Source organism: Marmota marmota, unplaced genomic scaffold, assembly GCF_001458135.2.
Source record: "Marmota marmota marmota unplaced genomic scaffold, marMar, whole genome shotgun sequence".
Classification (NCBI taxonomy): Eukaryota; Metazoa; Chordata; class Mammalia; order Rodentia; family Sciuridae; genus Marmota; species Marmota marmota.
In genome coordinates this window covers 9,325,448-9,345,693 of record NW_026000240.1, presented here as the reverse complement: position 1 = coordinate 9,345,693, position 20,246 = coordinate 9,325,448, and the positions used below count along the sequence as shown (strand labels likewise).

Below are 20,246 nucleotides of genomic sequence, written 5' to 3'. Positions count from 1 at the left end.
CAAAGACCTAGAGTTTTAATTTAAAATGTATTTATTCTCAGTAGCTTAACAAAAAGATAGTTCTATATTTCCAATCTGAACTTTGAATTTCTTTCTTCTTATCAGGACTTGAATTGTCAAAGAGGAAACAGAATAGCAGGTTCCAGGTACACCCCAATGGCACACTGTCTATCCAGAGGGTCAGCATTCAGGACCGTGGACAGTACCTTTGCTCAGCGTCCAACCCATTTGGCACGGACCACCTTCTCGTCACCTTGTCCGTGGTTTCCTATCCCCCCAGGATCCTGGAGAGACGCACTGAAGAGATCACGGTCTATTCTGGAAGCACCGTGGAGCTGACATGCAGAGCAGAGGGTAGGCCCAGTCCTACGGTCTCCTGGATTCTTGCAAACCAGTCAGTGGTCTCCGAGTCATCCACAGGAAATAGACAGGCCCTGGTGACCGCCGACGGAGCGCTGGTCATCCGCAAGCTGAGCATTTACGACCGCGGCTTTTACAAGTGTGTGGCCAGCAACCCCGCTGGCCAGGATTCACGGCTGGTTAGGGTACAAGTCATCGCAGCTCCCCCGGTCATTCTAGAGCAGAAGAGGCAAGTCCTCGTGGGGCGTCAGGGGGAGAGCTTGGAACTGCCCTGCACTGCAGAAGGGACTCCTCAGCCCCTCGTTCACTGGGTCCTCGCGGACGGCACTGAAGTAAAACCCCTGCAGGCCTCTAGTGCCAAGTGGTTCTTAGGTGCCAATGGGACTCTGTACATCAGCAACCTCGCCCCTGCTGACAGGGGCACTTACGAGTGCATTGCCACCAGCTCCACTGGCTCAGAGAGGAGGGTGGTGACCCTCAGAGTGGAGGGGCAGGAGACCAGCCCCAGAATAGAGGTTGCCTCCCCAAGGTGGACAGAGGTGAACCTGGGGGATGAACTGCTACTGAACTGCTCAGCTGCTGGGGAGCCCACACCCAAGATAATCTGGAGGCTTCCGTCCAGGGCGGTGGTCGACCAGTGGCACAGGTAAAGCCGCGCAGTGGTTGCAGTGGTCTGCTGGTCTGTCGAGCTGTCGTAGCTTCTGAAGGGGAAGGGGTGACTCAGTGAGGCCAGCCACGGGTTCTGCACAGAGAGGGTTCTCCCTAAAGAAATCAAGTCCACCTGAGATCATTGGAATATAAAAACCCGTTTTCTTACATGCTGAAGTCTAAGGGCCAAATCCTGAGTTCACATAGTTAAATGCAGGATAAAAATTCTCATTTGCCTTCATACTTGACAGTTGTAAAAGGGTAAGCATGTAAAGGTGCACAGTTTCTCTATACAAAAGAGGAGAGAACTGTGAGGCAGCTGAGGTTCTAGAGGGACACGCGCATTATCACCCTCGTCAGAATCTCCTAGCAGACACTTGAAACCTGGATCACTATTTCATTTCTTCTTCCCTAAAATTGCAAAGCACTTTGTGAAAGTCCAAACATTCAGACCTGCACAAGGTGCAATGTCTTAAGGACCTCTGCTGCCCCCATGTGGTCAGACACACACAGCTCAGTTACTCCAGGCATAGTAATACGCACTTTATAGCTGGCTTCTTGTATAAAATTTTGAAAAGGAATAATTAGAGCTTATGTGTTAATATTTGCCATTTGCAATTATCATAATTTTGTGCAATGATTTTCTATAATAGGCCAGAAAAAGATGGGGATGAGCATTTCATATAAATTTACATAAAATATTGTTTATTCATTAATAGAAAATATGTAGAAAAATCAGAAATAATAGAGATAAATTGACACTCAAGCGTAGAAGTTGTGGTTTTTTCCTAGTATCAAAATGAGTCGATACTGAATATAATTAATGAATTTGTGATCTTTAATTCAAAGTAAATGTTAATTTTTAAGTTTTTCATGATCTTTAATTTAAAGCAATGTTAATCTTGAAGTTTTTCAAATAAGTCATCAAAATTACCTAAGTATTAAATTGAAATTAGTTTAGGTTTACAATTTTAAAATGCTGAGCAATGAAACGTGAACTTTAAGGACCACATGTTTGTATTTGTTATCTAGTACACATATATCCATTACTGTATGTCTGTGTGTGTTTGTGTGTGTGTGTGTTTGTGTCCAATGTCTTATCAGTTTTTGCATTTAATTTCGAAATATCGGTCTTTTGCCTTCAAGTTATACTATTTCTCTAATGTTAAAAAATTCTTCTGTTTATTAAAATTAATGCATTTAAAATAAATTCCACAGCACATGAGGATGATTTGCATTTAACAGAGATTATTTGTTATTCTTGATAATTTTGAAGGTAAGTTCGACTCTCCATGCAGAAGCTGATGTAGAAGGTGTTGAATGTGTCACATTTATGCTTTTGATGGAAATTACAGATCAAGTTCACCATGCAGGCTGTAAAGACAGAACCTGGCATTTGTGAAGTGTTCAGTCCATTTTTGAGAGTGGAAATCTCATATCTGAGTTATGAGAAAATGTAATGCAATGTCTTAAAGGTAAGTCCAAAGGCAGTCTGGGAGTGTTCCAAAATGTATTACTAGCATCTCAGCATAAAGGCTGGTCAGGAGAGTTAAACAGCAGAGAAATCTGGAGGATGTTTACTTTTCGTTTGGGGAAAACATTTGTGGAACATGGGAATCTTCTTATCGTGGAAAAGGCAAGAGTATGTAAGATCGCAGATCCTATCCTGGGCCCACCAGAGGCCCTGCATTCTGTTTTTTTTTAATAATGAAATAGAGCTGTTTGCTAACTGGACACTTAGGGACTCTTTCACAAGTAATCTATGCAAAAAGGCCAGGTATCCTTTATTCAGATGCAGCAGATAGTTATCAGAAAGGAGGAGGGCACTTCTGTGGCATAACAGAACACACACCCCCTCCAAAGAACCCCCTCATCTTCCCACTTGTTAGGATGAACAGTTTGAGTTTAAATTCTAAAAATGGACACTTCCATCATAGCTATGATGAGACAAGCCCACCCTGCCATGCCCAAGTAAGTGAAGCTACTGGCCATGCAGCCTGGACATAGAGCCTTCTGCAGCTTGCTTTAGTGACCTCAGATGACACTGCTCAGCCTGTCTTCCTATGCTTCAGCCCAGACAGTGTTCTTCCCTCTGACACCTTGTTCCTTGTGACCTGGAGGCTTGGCACAAGTGCAGGGCAGGCTCCATCCAAAACTGCTGCTGTCAAACCTGCACTTAAAAAAAAAAAAAATCTCAACAAAAATAAACAGAAAGATCCCCAGGTGAGTCCTATGCACAGGTGATCTGAGAAGCACTTCCTGGGAAAGGCTGAGGGGCTCACATTAATTTTTAAAAATTATTTTGGTCATCCAATTTTTTTTTTTTTAATTGAGACCTCACATTTAGGTATCTCTGTGGGGTGCATTATGGTAACTCAGTGCATGCACCCAAATAAGGGTCTTAAGCTTTGCATCTCTTCAAACACAAATCATTTCTGTGTTTCAGGAGTTTGGCCCTTTTCTAGTCATTTTGAAATCACTCTAGATTGTTTTGATCATGTGACCCTAAGGTACTTGAGGAAGCCAGAATTGCCTCCTGGTCTCTGTGTGCTGGGGCCGCCTGCACCTCTTCCTCCCGTCCTCCCCAGTCTCTATCAACCGCTGTTCTCCTTTTTCCTACTAAGTTGACCTCTTAGTTTCCACAGATGAGTGAAAACATGTGGTCTATGTCTTTCCATGTCTGGTTTATTTCACTTAATACAATGACCTCCAGTTCCATGTGTGCTGCTGTAAATGTACGACTTCTTGTGACTCCTGTTCCACTGTGAATGTTCATCCCATTTGCTTGATCTGCCTGTCCACTGATGGGCATCTGGATGATTTCACATTGTACTATTGTGAAGAGTGCTGCAGGAAACACGGGAATTCAGGCATCCTTTTGTATAATGATTTCGTCTCCTGTGGACATGTACCCAATGGAGTGATAGCAAGACAATGGTAGTTCTCGCCTCAGGCGTTTTAGGGATTTCCACACTCTTCTCCCTAATGGCTGTCCAATTTTGCATTTCCACCAACAGTATTTAAGAGTTACCCTTTTCCACCTCACCTTCAGCATTTTTTTTAAGGTAGCCATTCTCATTAAGGTGTAAGACCACAGCTTATTTTGGTTTTGATTTCTATTTCCTGATGGCTAAACTCCTGGGCATTTTTCATATACTTGGCCATTTTCTGTCTTCCTTTGAGAAGAGTCCATTCAGATCATTAGCCCATTTTCAATTGGATTTTTGTTTTGTTTTTGTTTTAGTTTCTTATATATTTTGAATAGCAATCCCTTGATTGATGAATAGTTGGAACAGATTTCTCCTTGTTCTGTAGGTTGTCTATTCAAACTGGTTATTTCCTTTGGAGAAGTTTTGGGGTTTGATGTCATCTCGTTTTTTTTTTTTGTTTTTTTTTTTAACTTTTGTTGCCTATGTCTTTTGAGTTCCACAAAAACAAAATCCTGCCTACAGCAAAGTCTTGAAGCATTTCCCCCAATGTTTTCCTGCAGTAATTCCCTAGTTTCAGGTTTACCATTTAGATCTTTGATTCATTTTGAATTGATTTTTGTGTATGATAAAAGAAATCCAGTTTCGTCTTTCTGTATATGTATATTCAATTTTGAAAGCACCTTGTATTGAAGAAACTGTCTTTTCTTCACTATATGTTCTTGTTAGAAATCAGTTGGCAGCATAAACATATTAATTTCCATGTTCTCAATTCTATTCCATTGGGTTTTTTGTCTATTTTTATGCCACTTCTGTGCTATTTTGGATACTAAATCTATTAGTCATTTTTTATTTCTGTGACCAAAATACCTGATATAAACAACTTGGAGGAAAGATTTCTTTTGGCTTAGTTTCCATTCTCAGTCCATGGTTCAGCTGATTCCTTTGTGTTGGGCCAGATGTGATGCAGCGCATCATGCTGGAAGGGTGTGATGAAAGAAAGCTGTTCAGCTCGGGGCATTCAGGAAGCCGAGAGAGAGAAAGTGAGCGCAGAAAGGGAAAAATCCTTCCAGATCATGTCTGCAGTGACCTACTTCAAGTGTCAACATGACCCTCCTGCCTACAGTGTCCACTGCCTCACAGTAGTCCATTCTACTATCAACCAGTTTATCCATGAGGAGGTCATTGCCCTCGTGTATTGTGACCAAAATACCCAACAAGATCAACTTCAAGAGGGAAAGTTTATTTTGGGCTCAGGGTTTCAGAGTTCTCAGTCCATGATCAGCCACCTCTATGGCTTTGGGCCAAGGTAAGTCAGCATAACATGACAGAAGGTGGTGGCAGAGGAGAGCGTCTCAACTCATAGTGGCTGGGTAGCAGAGAAAGAAAGGGAAGGGGTCACAGGAAAGCTGAACTCTCCCAGGGCGTGTCCTCAGTGACCTATCTGTTCTACCACTATGATGTTCTCCCGTACCTCAGGTCCAAAGTGATAGAGTTGGTCAACCATGGACTGAACCTCTGAAACTATAGGCTTTCTCTTCTAAGTCATTCTGGTAAGATATTTTTTGTCAAAGCAATGAGAACTTGAATAACAGAAATTGGTACCAAGAAGTAGGGCCGTTGCTGTTACTAACTTGACCCTATGGTTCAGAAGCCTTTGGAATGGGTTTGCAGAAAGAGTTTGGAAAAGTTTGGAGATGCAGGCAAGAGAACTCTTAGAATGCTGTATATGAAGCATAATGCGCAATTCTGGTGGGAGCTTAGAAAACCAGAGTATAGATAGGAGCATGGACAATAAAGACTGTGCTCATGAGGTTTCAGAGGTAAATGGGGATTCTGTTTGGAATTGAACTAGAGGCCATTCACATTACATGCTGGCAACTTGTCTACATTTCCCCCATTCCCTGAGACTTGGTGTGAGGCAAAATTTAAAGGTGATAGACTTACTGGCAGAAGAAATCTTGAAGCAGCACAGCATTCATGCAGTGGCATAGATATTGGTAGAAACTTTTAGCCAAGTTTATTGTCAGAATCAGGAGCAGAAGGCAGAGCAGAAGGATTTTGAAAACTTGCAGCTTCACCAGAAAATTGAGTATAAAACTGCATTAGAGATCCCCAAGATTAAGAAATGCCAGTAATGCAGGTAACCTGCTAAGGAAAGCTGCTGGCTCTGGAGAGAGGCATGATGAGCAGCCATAACAGCTGCAACTGGCAAGGCCAAAGGAGCAGGGCTTCCTAAGCCCCTTGGAAATCACATCTCACTGCCATGTGCTACAGAGGCTAATGTGCAACTCTAGGATGACTTTTTGCCTAGCTGGGTTTTGGTCTTGCTCTGGTCATATCCCTTCTTTCTATGCCCCTCTTCCTCCCTTTGAAATGGGAATGTTAATTTGTGCCAATGTATATTAGATATATGTAATTGATTCGGTTTTTACAGAGGCTTACAACCGAGAGTTTTAAGTCTGAAAGGAGACTTTGGATTGAACTTTAGGCAATGCTGGAGCTGTTGAGACTAAAGGGACTCTTGGAGGTGGACAGGTGCTTTGGGGGGCCAGAAGTGAAATGTTATGGTTTGTATATGCAGTGTCCCCCAAAAGCTTCTGTATTAATATAGGAAGTAAAGTGATTAGATTATGAAAGATATAACCTAATCAGTCCACCCAGTTTGAATGGACTAACTGGGTGGTAACTGCAGGCATGTGGGGTATGACTGGAGAAAGTGGGCACTGGGTGTGTGCCCTGGAAGGATTCATCTTCCCTGCAGTCCCTTGAACTCTTTCTTCTTTGCTTCTTGGCCACCATGAGGTGAAAAGCTTCCCCCCCCCCCATTCCCTTTTACTATGGTCTGCTGTGAACTGTTGAAACTCTGAGCTTAAATAAACTTTTCGTTCTCTAAGTTGTTCTTGTCAGATATTTTGGTCACAGTGATAAATTACTCCCCAAATCCCCACCTCCAAACATTGCAGTCCTGGTGAACAGCCTTCAACACATGAGTCTTTGATATTCCAAACCATGGACATGATACTTGATATCTAAACCATAACAATATGTTTGTAGTAAGTTTTGAAGTCGGGTATTGTTATGCCTCTGGCTTTTTTAAAAAAATAATGTCTGGTTTTTAATTTTTCCCCCTTTCTCAGGATCATTTTAGCTATTCTTGATCCTTTGTGGTTCCAGATCCCATGTAAATTTTAGGAATTTTTTTTTTCAACGCTGGGGATTGAACCTAATACCTTATGCATGCTAGGCAAGTGCTGTACCACTAAGCTACAACCACAGCCCCTAGGAGTTTTTTTTTGTGTGTGAAGTCTTCGTCATTTTGATAGAGATTGTATTGACTCTATAATCCCTTTGCTTATATTGACTGTATACATCTTTTTGGGTAATAAGTTCATTTTAGCAATATTAATTTTTCCATTCCATGAACATGAGCTGTCTTTCCATTTATGTCCTTTATAATTTCTCTTATCATTAGTGTCCGATAACTTTCATTGTAGAGAACTTTTTCTTCCTTGTTTAAAGTTATATAAATATTTTTGTAGCTATTATGAATGGGATTGCTTTGATTGTTCTTTTCAGCAAGTTCATTATGGTATATAAAAATTCTGTATTTTGTGTTGATTTTGTACCCTATAAATTCACCATCAATTCTAACAGCTTTGGAGTATTTAGGTTTTTTACGTATGTCATCTATAAATGTGGATAAATTTTCTTTCTAATATGGATACCCTTTATCTTTCCCTTGCTTAATTGCTCTTGCTAAAAGTGGTGAAAGTGAACATCCTTGCCTTGCTCCAGATCTTAGAGGAAATGCTTTCACTTTTTTCCCATTCAGTATGATATTGACTATTGTTTTTCATACAGTACTTTTAGTATTTTTGGTTATATTTCTTCTATACTCAATTTGTTGAGTGTTTATGATGAAGGAATGCTAAATTTTGTCAAATGCTACATCTACATCTATTGAAATGATAGGGTTTTTGCCCTTCATTTTATTTGATGTGTTGTACGATGTGTTGATTTGCACTATGTTGATCATCTTTGTATCCCTGAAACAAATCCCAATTAATCATAGTATGCTATCAAGATTTCTTATGTGCTGTTGAATTTGGTTTGCAGATATTTGAGAATTTTTGCATCTGTATTCATCAGGGTTAGAGGATATAATTTTATTTTTTAAATATTTTTATCTGATTTAAGTATAAGGTAATGGTAGCCTTGTAAAAAGAATTATATTTCATATTTTTATTATTGTTGAAGAAGAATTGGCATTAGTTGTTTAAATGTTTGGTATAATTCAGAGTAAAACCATTAGGTTCTGGATTTTTTTTATGGGAGTCTTAATTCTAACTCATTGCTCATTATTCTGTTCATATTTTCTATTTTTTCTTGATTCAGTTTTGGTAGATTGTATGTGTGGGGAATTTATCCATCTCTTCTAGATTTTCCAGTTTTTTAACATATAATTATTCATAGTAGTTTCTGATAGTTCTTTCTATTTCTGTAGTGTTATCAGTTGTAAATCTCTTTTTTCATCATTATTTAGGTCTTCTCTTTTTCTTGATTAGCTTACCTAAAAGTATGTTAATTTTATCTATCCTTTCAATATACTACCTCTTTGTTTCATTGCTCTTTTGTACTTTTTATTTATGCTTCAATCTGATTTCTTTCCTTTAACTAAATTAGAGTTTAATTTGTTCTTTTCTAAGTCCTTAAGGTGAATTCTTAGGTTGAGATCTTTCTCTCTTTAGTGTCTGTACTTGTTAATATCAGTGTTCCTCTTTAGTATTGATTTTGCTGTCAGATTTTGATATGTGGCCATCTTCATTTGTTTCCGGAACATTTTAAATTTATTTTTAATTTCTTTAACTTCTCATTAGTCATTTCGGAGTATTTTCTTCAATTTCCATGTATTTTTGTATTATCCATTCTTACTGTTACTAATTTGCAGTTTGTGATCTGAGAAAGCACGTGATATTATTTTAATTAAAAACAATTCTAAGACTAGATTTGTATATTATATTCTATCCTGGAGAATGTTCTATTTGCTGATAAGAATATATATACTCTATTGCTGTTAGATGAAATTGTCAGGCCCATTTGCTCCAGAGTATGATACCAACCAGATGTTTGTGGGATTGCTGTCTGAATGATCTTTCTGTGAGGAAAGCGGGGTGCTGAACCCCCCAGCTGTTATTGTATTGGAGTTGATTTCTCCCTTTATATCTGGTAATATTTGCTTTATATATTTGAGTGATCCAGTGGTGGGTGCATATGTATCTACAATTGCTATTTCTTCTTGCCGAACTGATCTGTTTCCTCAATATATTGTGATAGATTTTGTCTCTCTAGTTTTTGATTAGAGATCTGACTTATCTCTGAGTATGTCTGCTCCTGCACATTTTTGGCTTCCACTGTCATGGTATCGTTTTCCAATCCTTTACTTTTACTCTGTGCATATCTGTGCCAAGGGAAGCGGATTTCTTACAGGCAACATACACTTGGATATTTTTATGTTTTCAAATCCATTCAACTTCTCTGCCTTTTAGTGAATTTAACCCACTTACATTCAAGATAGGTATAAACTTCCTCCTGCAGTTTATCAATTGCATTTTGCTTATTTTGTATATTTTTCGTTCTTTTCCACATTTTTTAATTCTTTTGTGATTTTGATTGAAACCTTATAATTGACAGGAAAGTTTTTTTGTGTACCTTTTGTTGTTGTTGTTATATTTCTTGTTTTCATGACAGTTGGTGTCTTTTTCTTTCCTTGTGGGATTCCTTTAAGCATTTCTTGTAGGGCTTATCTAGTGATGAATTCATTCAATTTCTGCTTTCTGTTTATTGGGGAAAGATTTTATTTCTCCTTTTTTGAAGAATAATTTTTCTGTATATAGTATTCTTGACTGGAAGGTTTTTAAGGTCTTTTTTTTTCCTCCTTTAGTATTTTGAATATATCATCCCACTCTCTTCTTGCCTGTTAAGTTTCTTCTGAGAAACCTGCTGTAAGTTTAAGGGCATGCCTTTTGTGTGACTTGATGCTTTTCTCTCGCTCTTTCAAGTTCTTTGTCTGGTCTTTTGACACTCCAGTGATGATAGTCTTGGTGAAGCTCTGTTTTGGTTGGATCTAGTTGAATCCTTTGAGCTTCTTGTATGTGGATATGGATGTCCATATCTCTTTGAAGATTTGGCAAGGTTTTATCTACTGTTGTATGACGAGGTTTTCAATGCTTTTACTTTTCATCACCTTCTGGAATTTCCATAATGCAAATATTTGTTCAGTTAATGGTGTTCCATATGTCTTGTAGTCTTTTTTCATTTTTTAAAATTCTTTTTTTATCTGACTGGATTAATTCAAAATTAACTGCCCTCAGGTTTAGAAACTCTTAATCTAGTCTGTTGTAAAAGCTCTCTGTTGTATTTTTCAAAATTTCATTTAAGTTTTCATCACCAAGATTTCTGATAGTTTCTTTTTTCTTTTTTTCTGATTTCTATCTCTTTGGTGGAATTTATTCATATCCTGAATCTCCATAAAATGTTTTTTTCTCTTGTTGCCTTGGGTTCATTTCTTTGTGCTGTCTATCTGGACTCTGTTGCATCTGAGTTTCTTCAGGATCATTATTTTTCATTGTTCCCCAGACACTTCATCGTTTTCCTTCTTACTGGGATCTCTGTCTTGAGCACTAATGTTTCTGTTAGAGGTGTCGTGTTTTTTGTGTGCCTCTCTTAATGCCTGTGTTTACCTTTTCCAATTCTATGAAATAGCTTTTGTAAGGAAACATCTTTGTTTAGATGGGACATAGAATGTCAGTTGGGTAGGTTCTCTGGTTTAGCCACAGAGGAGCTGGAAGGTGTAGTCTCTGGGTGATGTGTTTATCTTTGATGGCAGCGTCTGAGTGTCTCAGCTGCCCGGACTGCAGTAGTTCAGGAAAGCAGTTATCATGACTCTACAGTGGATGATTGCTTCCAGGGGTGCCACCCTCAGCCTCAGAGGATGCTGAGGGACCTGTCTTCAGCCCTGTGAAGTACACCCAGCCAAGGTTTCCGGCAGCACCAGGAGTCCCGCCACCAGCCCCTAAGGCAAGATGGCATCTAGCAGTGACTGGTGCAACTGCATGGGCTTGGGCGCCTGGGATGCGGGCCCAAAGTAGGCTCCTTCTTCAGAGCAGAGCAGTCTCTCAGACCAGCCAGGTCCCCGAGTTGCATCTAAACCTACCAGGACCTACAGTGCAGCCTCCTTCAGTTAGGATGGCCAGTCGTGGGCTTCCAGTGGGCAGCGTGGCAGCCAGGTTGGTGCTACAGCCTGCTGAGTTCTTTTCTTTGGACTGCCTTTCCAGTTCAGGGATCCTTGGGGTTCGTGTCACATCTTTTCAGATGATCAGGATTTTCTCAGTTCTCGCTCCACAAAACATGGCTTTTCCTTCGTGGCCTTGGGTCTTCTCTATGGCAAAGTGGTGGCCGGGCACTCCTATCCAGATTCTCAACTGCGCTCTTTCTGCATTAATCCTTACTAATAATTTTATTTAACTCGGGGAAAACTTCTAAATCCTCTCAAAAATACCAGTGTAAAAAAGAAACCGCTGCATGTCATGTGTAGCTCTTCTTGTATCCTACAGCCCCCACTTGTCAGATTTGGGGGGGGCAGGTGTCATCCTAAATCAGTGGTTCTCAAGAGGGCAGTGTCCCTACCAGGCGTTCTGGAATTGCCTGAGAACATTTTTAACCAGAAACGCTGGTGGTTTTAACAAGCAATCTGTGTTCTTAAAAGCCCTTCAGATGATTTTAGTGCAAACTAAGATTCGAGGCTGCTTCTCAAACTCAATTGTTCATTTGTGCAACTTTTTCTTAATCTGTTGCAGTGAAAATTGAAATCAGTTCTAGCTTACTGCTGTCTCAATTCTTTGCTAAAACCAGGACAGGTACAATTTATTACAATCTAGCAGTGTTTTTCTTGGATTTTAAGTCCTTCCATGTGCCAGTCGCCTCTCAAGTCCCATTTCAGTCAGATCTTCTTGCGAGGGTGGTAAAGGAAGGTTGCCTTCTCTCTTGCTCCAGTTCCCATTGTGGTAAATAGGTTTTCATGGGCCCTGTGAAACCCTAAAGTAGATACTCACAGTATCTACTCCACAGGGTCCTGGATCCCTGGCCCCATCTGCTGCATCACAAATTTGGCCCCACACAATTCTGCCGCAGGTGGAGGGGAAAGCACTGAGAACCAATCTCTAGGGCAGGGATTCTGAGCCTTTGCTGCACAATACATCATCTGGTAGACTTTCAGGGTCCTGACGCCTAAGCTGCAGCTACACCAATCCAGTTAGCCACTCTGAAGACACTACCCAGGCATAAGAAAACTGCACAAGAGGTCTTAATGTGTGGCCAAGTTAGATAGCCAATGCTCTTGGAAAGAATTAGGACTCTTTCCACAGCAGGTGGCAGTGCTGTGGAAAGAGTCGTGGAACACACAGGGCTTCTCGGAGGTCAAAAGCAAGCTGTCAAACCTGTCAGTCTTGCAGCTGCGCGGTGACAGTGGGGGAATCTCGAAACAGTGTAGATGTCCGTGCTTTTTTTTCTCTTTTATTAACACGCTCAGTACAGTGATCGCGCCTTGGTTCATATGCCAGGGAGATCCCTTCCACGCTCGAACGACCAAATGAACAACAGCACCTCTTATAACACTACACACACACAGAACTCCCCAAACCTCACGAATTATAAATGACTGGAGGCTGTTGGACTTGGTAAGTAGCTATGCGGTGAAAACAAGTTCTTCCTTTTCTTTCCAGATTTATCTACTTACTTAGCCCATGTTGCCCTTAAATAAGATAAAACATACATGATTGTCCCCTATGAGTGTCCATGACTGCAGTCAAGGAGACAATCAAGGACACGATCAAGATCTCAATCAGCACCAACTGAATTTCTGAAAACAGATTTCATTTTTCCAGGAAAGGTCTGCCATCCTGTGGTGAAGTGTGGAGACGCAGGCTGTGTCCTGGCTGTGCCCTTGGAGAACTGGCCTGCAGGGGTGGCTCTGGAGAACAGCCCAACACAGACACTGAAAACCCACCTTGGCCTGCTCTTTATAACAGAGGGGAACTTCTTTTCTAACAAGCAATCCAGCAATTGCTTTGCTACTAACACACTTTAAAAAACATCTCCAGGCAATAATATAACAAATTTGTATGAGATTTTTTTTTTTTTATTTACTAATTTATACAGCACAAAATAACTTTTGTGCACCCATTAGTTTGATGTGGAAAATAGCGAGGGAACATGATGTATAGAAAATCCTATTTCTATCATTCTTCTCACCATTAAAATGTTTTTAAAAAACACCACTAGATTGTAATAAATTGTACCTGTCCCACTTTCGGCAAAGAATTTAGACAGCAGTAAGCTAGGATTGGTTTAAATTTTCATTGCAACAGATTAAGAAAAAGGTGTCAAAGCTAATCCTGTGTATCACACATACACAAAAGGTACCTGCAGTGAGGGGTATACAGATGAGCTCAGTCGTAGTAGCAGTTTGTGTTGTGTATGGAAATGTCACGTCGGACGCTGGACAGTTTTTGTCCTTGCATCATTGAGGCTCGGGGAGGAGCTAACCCACAGGAGCCACTTTCTACCTCAGGTGGTACCCTAGAGATGTGAACAATTTTTATGTCAATTTCTAAAAATTCTTTTTTTTTAAAAAAAAAAAAACCTTCTCCCACTGCTAATAGTTGTGCACTCAGATCGTCTCTGTTCTCTTAGGATGGGCAGCCGACTCCACGTCTACCCAAACGGGTCCCTGTTTATTGGATCTGTGACAGAAAAAGACGGCGGTGACTACTTGTGCGTGGCCAGGAACGGCGCAGGGGACGACCTGACCCTGATGCACGTCAGCCTGAGGCTGAAGCCCGCCAAGATCCACCACAAGCCACACTTTAGAAAGCAAGTGCTCCAGGGGCGGGACTTCCAGGTGGACTGCAAGGCCTCCGGCTCCCCCGAGCCCGAGATCTCCTGGAGTCTGCCGAACGGACGAAAGATCAACCAGGCTGTGCCAGCCCGGGACAGCGGCCACAGGGCCCGCAGGTACACCCTTTTTGACAACGGGACCTTGTACTTCCACAAAGTCGGGATCACTGAGGAAGGAGACTACACGTGCCATGCCCAGAACACCCTGGGGAAGGACGAAATGAGGGTCCACCTCACCGTGCTCACAGCCGCCCCTCGCATAAGGCAGGGGTACCAGACCAACGTGAGGCTCCAAGCTGGGGACACGGCCGTCCTCGACTGTGAGGTTGTGGGGGAGCCCAAGCCAGGGACGTTCTGGCTGCTGCCATCTGGCGACACGATTTCCTCCTCCAGCGGTAGGTACACGGTTCACGCGAATGGGTCTCTGTCCGTCAGCAAGGTGAGGACGCTGGATTCTGGAGAGTATGTGTGTGTGGCCCAGAACCCCAGTGGGCATGACACCGAGACATACACAGTGGCCGTCGACTGCAGGCCCCCAATGATCAACGGCATCTATGCCAACAAGACGGTCATGAAAGCCACGGCCGTGAGGCATTCCAAAAAGCACCTGCACTGCAGAGCCGAAGGGACGCCACCGCCCCAGGTCACGTGGGTCATGCCGGACAGCATCGTCCTCACGGCCCCGTACTACGGCAGCAGAGTCACAGTCCATGCCAACGGAACCCTGGAAATCCGGAACGTGAGGCTTTCCGACTCTGCCGACTTCATCTGTGTGGCTCGGAACGAAGGGGGAGAGAGCAAGCTGGTGGTGCGGTTAGAGGTCCTGGAGATGCTCAGGAGACCCACTTTCAGAAACCCCTTGAATGAAAAAGTGGTTGCCCAGCTGGGACAGCCCACAGCACTGAACTGCTCTGTGGATGGCAACCCACCTCCTGAAATAATCTGGATTCTCCCCAACGGCACCCAGTTTTCTAACGGACCACACCTCTCTCCATATCTGGTAGCAAGCAATGGCTCCTTCCTCATTCATAAGACAACTCGGAAAGAGGCAGGAAGATATCGGTGTGCAGCTAGGAACCAAGTGGGCTACATTGAGAAACTGATCATACTAGAGATTGGGCAGAAGCCCGTTATTGTGACGTACGCACTAGGGACTGTAAGGGGCCTTGGTGGGGAATCTCTATGGCTGCATTGTGTGTCTGATGGAATCCCAAAGCCACACATCAAATGGACCATGCCAGGTGGTTCTGTGCTAGACAGGCCTCAAAGTAATGGCAAGTACACCCTGCACGAAAATGGCACCTTGGTCATCAAGGAAGCAATGGCCCACGACGGGGGGAATTATATTTGTCGGGCACAAAACAGCGTTGGCCAGGCACTGATCACTCTTCCAGTGAGGATTGTGGCCTACCCGCCCCGAATCACAAACCGCCCTCCCAGGAGCGTCCTCACAAGGACAGGAGTGGCCTTTCAGCTCCACTGTGTGGCTCTGGGAGTCCCCAAGCCGGAAGTCACCTGGGAAATGCCTGTCCACTCCCAGCACTCAAGGGCAAGAGAAGGGAGGAGCCAGGGGGGCGAGCAGCTTCACCTGCAAGGCACCCTAGTCCTTCCGAATCCCCAGACCTGGGACTCGGGGCTGTACAGGTGCACAGCCAGGAATGCCCTCGGTAGTGACTCCGCAGCAACTTACATTCAAGTCATCTGACATGAAACGAAAGGAGCACTGAACAAAGTCAACATCTGGACAGAATTTATTTTTTGGAAGAAGTTTAATCAAAGGCAGCCATAGGCATGTAAATGAACTTGGATACATTTACAATATTAAATTTACAATGGACATGCAAAAAAAGACTTAAGTGCAGTATGAACTGATACTGATTTCTTGAATGGATCTCAACACAAACTTTTAACTTAAGGCACTTTTATTTTGCCAACAAATAACAAACATTAAGAGGAAATGGTCCACTATAAAATAACAAATGGCTAATGCACCTGAATTTTTCAGTAAAGAATGAACCGATTTTCTTTCTACTACCAGTTGCCTAGTGTCACCTTCTATCAGTGTTACAAGTATGGCACTGGGGACAGTCAGTGGGGCAGATTAAATCTACAGTCCTTATGCAAACTCACCATCTTGATGTATAAAGAGTTTGTCATTGGTTTATGAATATTTTGCTAAACCTACAGAAAACAAGCACTGAACTGTTTTGATGACAAATTATCATTTGTTCACAATGACAATTTTCGTTGATGGGGAATACAAAAACGTTTTAATAACTGATTTAAAAATAAATGCAGGCTAATTTTTCCACCTGTAAAAAGCAATTTAGCACACACCATAAAATGTGAAAAGGGGCTGATTATATCCTTGTCCAAATCTGTCCATTAAAAAGATTTTAAAATACAATGAAGCTCCTTTATGACTAAGCTCTAGCTCGGGAACTCCTGGCTCAGAGCTGTTCATAAGGAAAGTTTTCTGGGGAGGAATCTTCCTCTTGGGCATTTCATTTCATTATGCAATAATTCTTTATGCACTGGGAAAATGTTTGGGAGAGTTTAAATTATTATATAATGAAGCTTCACTGTATTTAAAATTTGATCAACCCTACACAAAATGTTGCTTTTTGTAATTCACTATTTGTATTGCACGCTTAATTCAATCTGAATTAATTTGGGGGACATTATGATTTATTTTTCTAATTCTAGAGGCTGGGGTTTTCCAATATAATTTCTCCAGCATCTGTACCTATTATTTTAGGATTATAAGAGCCTTATAAATGGGAAAAAGCCATGGCTCTTATACAAATAGCTAAGGACACTGAGACACGTTGGCCCTGCCAGTCACTTGAGACATGAGGATGAACTCCCTTTCAGAGGTCACCTGTTTGCCACCAATCTGGGTATCCAGTGCGTGGCAAGAGATCAAAGGACACTTGGACAGTGATCTCCCTCTACTGCTGAACCAAGATGGGTAGGTAAAAGGATGGAGGCAACCTGATGAGGAACAAGCCTATGACGTAAGTGGTGTGTCCAAGGGGTCCTCACATCCAGGCGTTTTGATAGGGGTACCCACTTCCATTAGATTTCAAGATCTTATCTTAAATGGGCTGGGGTCTCTGTATTATTAGTCTAATCTCTCTGCAACTTACCGAGCAAATCACAAGGTTCTGTATCAGGGCTTTCCCTTGTGAGCACTTTAATGCAAACTAATGCATTTGCTACAAAAGAAACATGTCAGGATAGAGAAATATGACTAACTTAAAAGTTCCAATTGCTTTCCTTATAACGCACAAGAAGAAAACAGCTCTAGTTCTTCCTAAACCTTTCATAGCGTTTCAGATTTATAGGGACTTACTCAAGACTTAGCTTCCTCACCTTAATGCAACCACAAAGGTACTCCCCATAGCTTTCATGTGCAAAATGATTAATAAATAAACTTCTGCAAAATGTAAAGTGCATACAAACGCTATGCAATGATAACACTCACTCCTCACACAGTATTGCCACTGTTTGCAATACTGAGCTACAACGATTAATGGTTCAAACTGAAAATTTGCCTTCAAAATACCAATGATTCTTAAACAAGGACCAAAAACAGAATAGGATTCGCTCACTAGGCACAACTTTCATGTTTCAAGGATTCTGCCCATGAGTCACCAGACATACCCACCACTCCAGAAAAAAAATAACTTCATGAACTCTGAGTATGATTCTGGAGAGGGTAAAACCTGATCTATACAAGCAGCTGAAACGTAAAGGTACATCTTCTGAAAGCAGGTAGGATGTTAATTTAGTGAAAAGAATGGTCTTTAATGTTTTGGCAAAGTCTGTTCCAGCCCAGAGTAAACACCTCTTGGGGCAGGCTGGAGTGAATGTCTTCACAGTGTACAAAAGCAGTTCACACGGATGCTGCCATAGCACAGGAAGCTGACGTGAATTTGAGGTCATTGGCAGGAGTCAAACTGCAATGAGTAGCTCACCCAGGAAGATGTGAATTACTTACAGAATGATTCGCAAAAGAAATGATCTACTTAAGTGGAACTAGCTACATTTTAAAAAAAGTAGTTCTATGTGGTCTGTTCATTGGACGAATCTATTCACAGTATGTGTGACTACATGTAAAATCATATGGCAAAAAGATGAAGTAACACAGAACATGGGAAGATATCCCCCACATGTGTTTTTTAAAATGCCCTGCAATTTTCACATTCAAAATTTTATGCATCTAAATCTAAAAAAATATTATATGGAATACTCTTAAGTTACACAAACTGATAATAATTTACTGTATTCTTTACTCTAATAGGAGCAAATTACCACATACTTGAACAAAGTTAAAATAGTTACTATTTCTTTATAATAAATTTAATGTATAATTTACTTGTGCTTTTTGCACCAGTTTATAAATACAGTATATGCATTACACAACCAAGACTGACACCAACATTAATAATTAAATTCAAAGTAGCAAATACTTACCATACAAAATTAACAGCAAATACACCTTTTATGAAAACCAGAGCCTTCTGGACTTTGGGGCCAGGGTCTCTGGAAACCATGTCAAGTCTGAGCTCTGTGGACTCTCTAGCCAGCTGCGAGATTTTCACTCTAGGTGGCATAAAGCTCTAGAGAACCAAATCTGGACAGTCATTTTCCCAAAACTGGCAGTAAATACAGGAACGATTCCACGGTGGTCCTTCCAGGTGTTTAAGGTTGACATATTGTACCTTCCTGAAGACTCTGGTCCATGCTCTCACCACTGAAAACAAAGTCAGGTGCAGCAACTTCCAAGAGGCTCCCATGGAAGTCATGATTGTAGAAGTCACTAAGCAACAACCTGGTTCAGCACCTTTGACCACAACAAAAGCAAAGCAAAGTCCTACACAAATAAGAAAGTTTATAAAGTGCTCATGAAATTACAAATATTTCAAATTATAATGACGCAGATTAATGTCCAGTTGCCCATCACAGGTGAATGCAGAATGAATGGGTTGCTTCCTGTCAAGACCTGATCTGCCTTTCAAGTCAGAAGTTGGTCCAGCACAGTTGCAAAAGAGCAAAACAATCATTAATGAACCCATAAATATTTAAACCCACCATAATTCATTCTGTACCTAGGAGACTTTAAAAAAAAAAAAGAAAAAGCACCAATTTCAAAGGTCTGCCTGAGCCATCAGCCACACTGCCAAACCTCCTTCAATGCTGAATGCAAAGCACAACTTCTCCTTTGCTTTTTGTTTAAACACCTCCATATGAAATATAAAATATAAGAAACCAAAGAAATGAAAGACCAAAGGGACATTCTCAGGATGACTGACACATTAACTCTGATTTTCTACTTTTCAGTGCAAACACAAAACTGCAGGTTGTCTTCCCGATTCAGAAGTGTGAAGGGTGCCCGTAGGGAGTCACTCCTTGCTGCGGCTGGTTACCTGTGAAAGAAAGAGTCACATGCCGTCACAGGTACAAAGTGTGCTGCAGGTAAGTGCTTTCCTCTTACTGCTCTCAGGACACCTCGGGTGCAGGGATCAGACCCACTGCCCACGGCACATCTCGCCCTGGAAGCCTCTCGTGGAAGATCCAACTAGCACCACCGAACTCAGCAGAGGACCCAGCTCCACAGGAGAATCCCACACCTGCCCAGGCGAGGCCTTGGGCTGGTGTAACTGGCCCCCCAGGGTGTCTCCCTCTGAGCTCACACAGGACAGGCAGTTCGTCCACCCAGACGAGGACTTACTAGAAAGCTGCTTCTGGAGCTGCCGCACCAGTGCGGCCGTCTGCTGCTGCTGCTGGGTCTGCTGCAAGCCTGGCCTGGGGAACTGCAATTGCAATAGGAGAAAGGACAGAAATTAGGCCACAGAGCCAGTCACTGAGGAACACAGGTGACATCCTGGGGTCGGATGGTCTGGAAGGCACCTTTCCATACTTCAAGACAAAAGTGCCATACCCAGAGTACACACATCAACATTGTCTAGGCCCTGGCACATCTCATACAGAGCTGAAGTGCCCACCCACTCCAGAGAGCCCTCTGCCTTAGCTGGCATCTATTACAAGTCCTGATGCAGGAGGGCAACACTCCAGAGGGGCCTGGAAGTTCAGAGACCACTGTCCGCTCACCTCCACCAGGTGGCTAGATGATCAAAAGTTGCCCTTCTGCTCTGACACAGTAGCCACTAGCCCACACTTCCCTGTCTGTCCTGTCCCTTCAAGCCATCCTTAATTGGAAACAGCAGCTTTCAAACACTTGGGAATGATTATAGATTTGAAATGGTTGGTTGCAGAACTGTCTAATTTGATTAAAATGTTTGGGTACACGGTGCATAAATATCAAACTTATTCAGTAAATACTTAGCT

At 42.0% G+C, this 20,246-nt stretch overlaps 2 protein-coding genes across 14 annotated transcripts in view; one reads left to right on the top strand and one right to left on the bottom strand.

Moving 5' to 3' along the window:
• The window catches only part of Igsf10 (immunoglobulin superfamily member 10), a 29,867-nt gene extending 13,048 nt beyond the window's left edge, over nucleotides 1-16,819 (top strand). Inside the window, exons 6-7 of the mRNA XM_015486911.2 lie at nucleotides 106-1,006; nucleotides 13,689-16,819. Of these exons, the coding sequence (XP_015342397.1) occupies nucleotides 106-1,006; nucleotides 13,689-15,597 (2,810 nt within the window). The 3' untranslated portion in view covers nucleotides 15,598-16,819. The remainder of the gene's footprint in view (nucleotides 1-105; nucleotides 1,007-13,688) is intronic.
• A 2,236-nt stretch (nucleotides 16,820-19,055) lies between these two features.
• The window catches only part of Med12l (mediator complex subunit 12L), a 260,868-nt gene continuing 259,677 nt past the window's right edge, over nucleotides 19,056-20,246 (bottom strand). For 10 of the 13 annotated variants that reach the window (XM_048794071.1, XM_048794075.1, XM_048794070.1 and 7 more), the window contains one exon: nucleotides 19,387-19,711. In XM_048794071.1, coding sequence (XP_048650028.1) covers nucleotides 19,421-19,711 — 291 coding nt within the window. In that variant the 3' untranslated portion in view covers nucleotides 19,387-19,420. Of the gene's footprint in view, nucleotides 19,325-19,386; nucleotides 19,712-20,246 lie in introns of those variants that run through there. The other 3 variants (XM_048794076.1, XM_048794077.1, XM_048794078.1) reach the window with 1 other exon arrangement.